Source organism: Nuphar pumila, chromosome 3, assembly GCF_984573655.1.
Source record: "Nuphar pumila chromosome 3, dmNupPumi1.hap1.1, whole genome shotgun sequence".
In the NCBI taxonomy this organism is placed as follows: domain Eukaryota; kingdom Viridiplantae; phylum Streptophyta; class Magnoliopsida; order Nymphaeales; family Nymphaeaceae; genus Nuphar; species Nuphar pumila.
In genome coordinates, this window is record NC_143251.1 from 102,532,538 (window position 1) to 102,538,950 (window position 6,413).

The 6,413-nt window shown below is 42.7% G+C and overlaps 1 protein-coding gene across 1 annotated transcript; it reads left to right on the forward strand.

The window, feature by feature from the left end:
* The first annotated feature begins 409 nt into the window (after positions 1–409).
* Positions 410–3,827, forward strand: LOC149843180 (U-box domain-containing protein 9-like). The gene is made up of 2 exons (XM_089999634.1): positions 410–851; positions 2,435–3,827. Exons 1-2 carry the CDS (start codon positions 549–551, stop codon positions 3,521–3,523), a joined length of 1,392 nt encoding a protein of 463 aa, XP_089855760.1. The 5' UTR covers positions 410–548; the 3' UTR covers positions 3,524–3,827.
* The last annotated feature ends 2,586 nt before the right edge of the window (positions 3,828–6,413 follow it).

Here is a 6,413-nt window from a genome sequence, read left to right on the forward strand (position 1 = left end):
GGAAAACCACATCTGGAGACAATGACACCATCCCGGTGGCAAGGAGTGAGGGCCTATGCTGGGCATCGGCTTACGCAAGAAGGTACGCCTACAGGAGTCGAACCCTGACTGCTGGTCTGACACAAGAAGCCCGCTCCAACTAGGTTAACCCTTTTGGGGTTGATCTGATCCTCGATTTTAATTATTAATCAAACATTAGATTAAAAGTAAAACCATTCCCTTAGAGAGAGATGTTGAGTGGGACACACATGAAGTCACGGGGCCCATCCGCGTGGGGTCCGCGGCCCGCCTCCCCCTTCCATTAGAATATAAATATTGCCCCGCTCGTTCCCTCGTCCAAAACCGTCCAAATCTCTCTCTCTCATCTTCACGTCTTTAATTTCGATCACTGAGGAGGCGGCTCCCGCACACAAAGAAAGAAGGGAGACGATGGCGGGATGAGGAGGAATTCCTCTTAATTACGGTCCTGCCATCGTCTTCTTCGCGGCGGAAGCCTGACTCTCTCCTCCCTGTGGTGGCGGTGGTGGTGATGGTGAGGGCGAGCGGCGATGGCGAGATCTGAGCGGAAGGACGGTGGCGGCGCCTCGCCGTCGGCGAAGGAGGCGCCGGCGTTGAAGTGTGAGTTGCAGAGGCTCGTGAGGGAAATCCCGGAGGAGGAGGACGTCGATTGCGATGAGAGGAAGGTGGCGGAGGTGTTCGATCGAATCGCGAGGACGCTGGCCGCCCTGAGGGACCTGAGAGTCAAGAGGACGCTGTCGCAGAAGCTCGACGCCGCGGCCGTTCCCGAGCACTTCCTCTGCCCGATCTCGTCCGAGCTAATGAAGGATCCCGTCATCTTGGCCACCGGGCAGGTGAAAACTCCACTCTCTGCGGCCTCCGATCATTTTTTCCCTTGTTTCTGGAGGTTCCGTTCTTGTTTCGTGGACGCACCTGTGGTTTTAAGCGCGAATTTAGGTCGAAATTAGTTTTTTTTGTGTGATTATGCGTTGCGCCATGGAAGGTTTGAGGTTCAAGTGTTTCTTTTTGTGCTTCGCTCGTTTCTGAGAGGATATGGGGTCGGAATAGCGGCCATCTTTGAAACGTTTCAAGAATTAGCGTTTAGGTTTTCCGTTCGCGGTTGATTTGGAGGATCTTTGATTCCTATCGAGTTTCTCGACCACTTTACAGAATTTCCGGCCAGAATTCGGGAGTTCTTTGTTAGTGATGAAGGAATTATGGTTTACTCTTCCGATTCGCGTTTGATTCTAAGAATTTCCAGGTTTCGGAGTATTTCCTTTTTTTAATTTCCTTTGAACTTTCCTTTTTTAAGATTCTGTTTGTGGAAACAAACACTATCACGGATCCGGTTTCTAGAGGGAGAAAAGAGATCGGATGTTGATTCGTGTCTCGGTTTTTTATCTGCGGAAAAGACTTAAAAGGAAACAAACACTATCACGGTTTTGCTTTCTTTATCTCGAAAGGTAAGATGAATTCGATCAACTTTCCGCAAGAATTTCGAAGTTCTTGATTTTGTTCCCTGTTTTCAACTAGAAGCTTCATTTTCTATAGAAGAAGCTGGTTTTGAAGATTGGGGGAATTTTTTGTAATATTTAATGGTTTTGGTACAAAAACACTGCCTTGCATTTAATTTCAAGCAACTTTGCTTCTGTAACTCTGTCTGGAAATGGATTATTTATTATGTTGAGAAACTCTGACCTGAGAAGAGTAGCCTTTTCTTTTTGTGTTAAAAAATATTGAGGGTTCAGGTGCTCTTCTTCCTCGTCTGCACTTTGGTATTCAATGTAACATGTTTGCTTTTTTTTTCTCTGAAAAAGCTTCCTGATCATCGATCCTCGTGAACAGTTTCAAAGTGGTGGTTGATCATTCGCTTTAAGGGTCAGCTTTATCGGTGGTTGTATGGTAATTTCTTGAGTGTACTCGATTTCGCGGTGTTTTTAGTCGTAATGGAGGTGTTGCTCTCCATGCGTTAATGATTCTTCTTTTGGGTTTTCAATTGCTTCAATAATGATTTGTTGGGTCATACATCTTTTGGTGGACCACGTTTCATTTGTTCCCTTCTATGAAGTTTTGTTCTAGAACACGTCTTGTTCTTCTGAACAGTGCGTCTAAAGACTTTAAAGATTTTTTAGTCCTAACGACTATAAATCAGTTTTATGTTGGGAAGCCACACACGCCACGCGACATGTCCAGACATGCATTCATTCCCACAAGGCGTTTCTTGAATGGTTACTCTCATCTTTTTTTTTTTTTTTGAAGTTTCCTGCATTAAGCTGATGATCCAATCACAAACTTTATGGTTCAAACTGTTGCTTTAATGTAGTATTATGTTCATTGATTGAGGCGGAATGAGTCTGTCACCTACAATTAGTCCAACCCTCTTTAAGTTTTACAGATTGGTTTATGAGTTTCTTTTTCTTTTATTGGATCTCTGCAGACATATGACCGAGCTCATATACAAGCCTGGTTGAATAAAGGGCAACGGACATGTCCTCGGACGCAGCAGGTTCTACCGCATTTGGTGCTCACTCCAAATTACTTGGTCAGGTACATGATACAACAATGGTGTGAAAATCAGGGAATACAACTACCAGCCCCTGATAATGGAACAGGAGATGCCTACCAAGAAGGAATTACGCAGGGAGAACAAGTCCACCTTGACACATTACTTGAGAAGATAGCCCTCCCTTCCATGGAAGAACAGAAGCACGCAGCAAAGGAGCTCCGATTGCTCAGCAAGCGCATGCCTTCGTTTCGATCCCTTCTGGGTCAGGCTCCGAATGCAATTCCCTCGTTGCTGTCCTTGTTATCCTGTGTTGATTCTGATCATCATCCTGAAGTCCAAGAGGATGTGGTGACTACAATTCTGAATCTCTCCATCCATGATGACAACAAGAAGATTGTTGCAGAGGCACCGGAAGCCATTCCTCTGCTCATAAAGGCTCTGAATAATGGGAGCATGGAGACTAGAAGAAACTCCGCTGCTGCCCTTTTCTCGTTATCAGCCCTAGATGCCAACAAGATCAAAATTGGGGAGGCTGGTGCCATTGGTCCTCTGATAGAGCTCCTTGATCAAGGAAGCTCAATGGCCAAGAAGGACGCAGCCTCGGCTATTTTCAACATGTGCATAATGCATGATAACAGAGCAAGGGCAGTCAGAGATGGGGCTGTCAGTGTTCTTCTCAACGCAATCACGGATGAATCAACTGGGCTTGTGGATGAGTCGTTAGCGATCCTTGCGATACTTTCGAGCAACCAGCAGGCTCTTGAGGATATCGACAGGAATGGAGGGGTCCAGTGCCTGTTGGACATCATAAGGAAGAGCACCTCCGGGCGAAACAGGGAGAATGCAGTAGCAGTTCTTCACTCCGTGTGCTGGAACGACAGGACCAAGTTGAAAGAGGTAAGGGAGGAGGATGATCTAAACGGCACCCTATCGCTTCTCATGCAGAACGGCACTTCCAGGGCGAGGAGGAAGGCAGCCAGCATACTGGAGAGGCTGAGGCGGGTCACCAACACAGCATGAATTCCTCAGAATAAGCTGTGGGAGCTTTGTAAATAGCGGGTTTTTGGCCAGTGGATTGTTACCATTCGATGCATGTAAAAATCACAGTCCATGTATAATCTTCCTTCCTTTGCTTGGAGCTGTGCATTTCGAATAAAAAAGTTTGCAGGTTTTCTCTCCTTGTCTGCTCTAGAGTGTTTCAGAGCAGTATAGAATCTTCCTTGTAATCTATCTTGATAAGTCCTTGTTCATTTCCTATTCTATTCGAGTTTTTTTTATTTGTCATTGCAGGTTTATATAATATGGTTAATGGATTTCTTCACTATATCAAGGATCTTGATGGGCACCAATGCGGTTTATTTTTCTCACCTGTTGGAAAAATGAATCCGATAATAGGATTTCTGTGGGTTTTTTTCAAGCAAGAAAACAAGCCATTCGTAAAATTGTAAAATCTTGAGATATTTTGATGAAGATTTCATGAAGATAACGTTGAATTTCTTTTGATTTTGTAGATGTTAGAGATACTGCAACGTTGTTGAATGATCAAGTCACCATATATAGAAGCAGCTGTCCTTGGTTGTGAGCCCCCCTCCTATCGGGACACGGTTTTTGTCCCTCTTTTTCTTGCTGCTTCTTTTTCAATTAAATAGTATGGTCCCTTTTGATCAATTATGATAATTGAATCAATCAAGGCATACTATTTCAACTGAGGAAAATTACAATTACATGCCCAACTTTTGAAAATTCACACATCACCGAGGAGGTTATAAGAAGTGATCGAGAATATGTACTCAATCAATCTCCACTGTTGCACATATTAACTCTCAAAAGCATTCACAAATGCGCCAATTATGCTGTTCACAATTTGATGGAGAGATCTAACTGCCGGCAAAGTGAAAATTACACACGTCTTAAGAGACCATCTTCACATTCACATTTGGTCTATTGGGTTAGCAACCAGAATGACCCAAAATAGAGCATTTATTGTGGGTGGCATCTAATAACAAACTGGCTAGCAAGCAAATCTTGCCTGGCATATTGATCTCAAGTATGAAGTCATCATGGTAATGACAGTAAGATTGAAAAGAAAAAGGATCTAGGCCACTGAAGAGAAAAGAATCTGAATTTTGCGCCTATGAACTCTGCGAGCAAGGTGGTTTTTCCTCAGTTATCCAAAAAAAAAATATTGTAAAGGAAAGAGATAAGAAGTTGAGCACTTCGGAGAAAGAGAGGTCATTAAAGAGCATGCCTACTTCTCATTCTTCTTCAAGCTAATGGGGCAATGTACATTAAAGAGGCAGCCATGGCTGCCGAGAACGCAATGAAATGTCCCATGTTTAGTAGCTTTACTGATGAGGCCTTGCCGGTTTGGGGAAGAAGAGAGGCAGAGGCTGGGAGATGCTAAAGAAAACTAAAGGAGTGAAAAGTAGAGAGACAAAGCTTACATGTGATTGGTTCACTTTCTCAATAGCTTTCTGTTTTCTTGTTCCACTGATTGTTTTGTAATGCTGGCAAATTAACCGGGTGGGAAGGGGACCCTACAGCCTATCTTTAGAGAGCCATTTATCTTTGAGAAGGGCAACTGTGGGCTTGTTGTTGGGCTCTCTATACAATGGTTTTTGTAAATACTCACAGCTAGTTGCATTGAAGACACCACAGCATGTAACCTGCAAGATGGTCAGTAGTTATTGTCTGAAGTTTATAGACAACTACTTTGTATAAAGGTCTGTTTGCTTACCCATGGATAGAAATGAATGGAGAAAATATGACTTGCACCATGCTGATAATGAGCTGCATTAGAAATGTCCACAAGGTCAGAGCTTGTAACAGTTAGATGTTTTGGCCTTTTTCAATAAGGACATGATGCATGGCAGAAGTGGTGGACCACATTATCATGTAAAACCAACCAATTTTAGAACCAATGGCTCAGATGCTTGATCTAGTGTTCATGGTTGTGAGATTGCCCTACAGTTGAGTCAAAGAATGGTAGTACTCATGAAAAAGAATGATCAGTTAGGACACCATATTTTTTACTAAAAATGAAAAAAAAGAGAAGAAAGGCCTTCAATCATTCAACATCCAAATATATTGGAGCAAATTTGTCTGCGTGTGATTAAATTCAAATGAAAGGAAATGTACTTATCAGGTTTCATATACAAGCAAAGGAAATCTACCTGTAAGGTTTCATGTGCAAAGATTTAACCTCTCAACTTACCCTTCAATAACCACAAGGCCTTTGTTGGGGTTCATTTTGGTTTGAGTGAACTGACTGGCAATTTGGCCTAGTTGGCATCTCTCTCTCTCTCTCACACACACACACATTGGAAAACAGTAAATCTTCATAAAAGAAATGAGGACAAGCGATAAGTTGATGTTTGTTTTCTTATCATGGAAAATATTACTGAGATCACAACTTTTCATATTCATCTATGCTAATCATGCAAATAATTCATGAACCCCAATTTGCTATTGCTATCACTACGGAAAAGTTGGAGATCATGAACCTGGTCACCTTTCACATGCCTGCAGGCAAATAGGTTGAATAATTGGCCAACCTTTGATTTTTTTTAGACATGACTGTCAAAACACGAGATTGCCTTCTTTTTGTTGGTAAAAAAAAATGAGAGCATAAGGTTGGACAAAACCTATGGAGCAAGTTGGTGGTAGGGATGCACATGGCTTGGTTCCAGGATGGAGGTTTTGCAATTTTTGGCTGTTACAGATTTGATTCCGATCTGAACCGCTTGCATCCCTAATTGGTAGGTCTGCACACTGAATTGTTTTGGAAGAGTCAATAAATCCAAACATAGTCCAATTAGAGGGAATGAAAAGTTATTGAAGAAACAAGTCCAGCCAACAGTCACGTTAACTAACTTGAAGTGTCAAGAAACCCTCATACCTTTTGGATTTA

Bases quoted from the DNA above. Each gene is read 5' to 3' on its own strand.
- LOC149843180 (XM_089999634.1), top strand. From the start codon at position 549: ATGGCGAGATCTGAGCGGAAGGACGGTGGCGGCGCCTCGCCGTCGGCG. The intron at 852-2,434 runs GTGAAAACTCCA...GGATCTCTGCAG, and splicing joins TCATCTTGGCCACCGGGCAG to ACATATGACCGAGCTCATAT.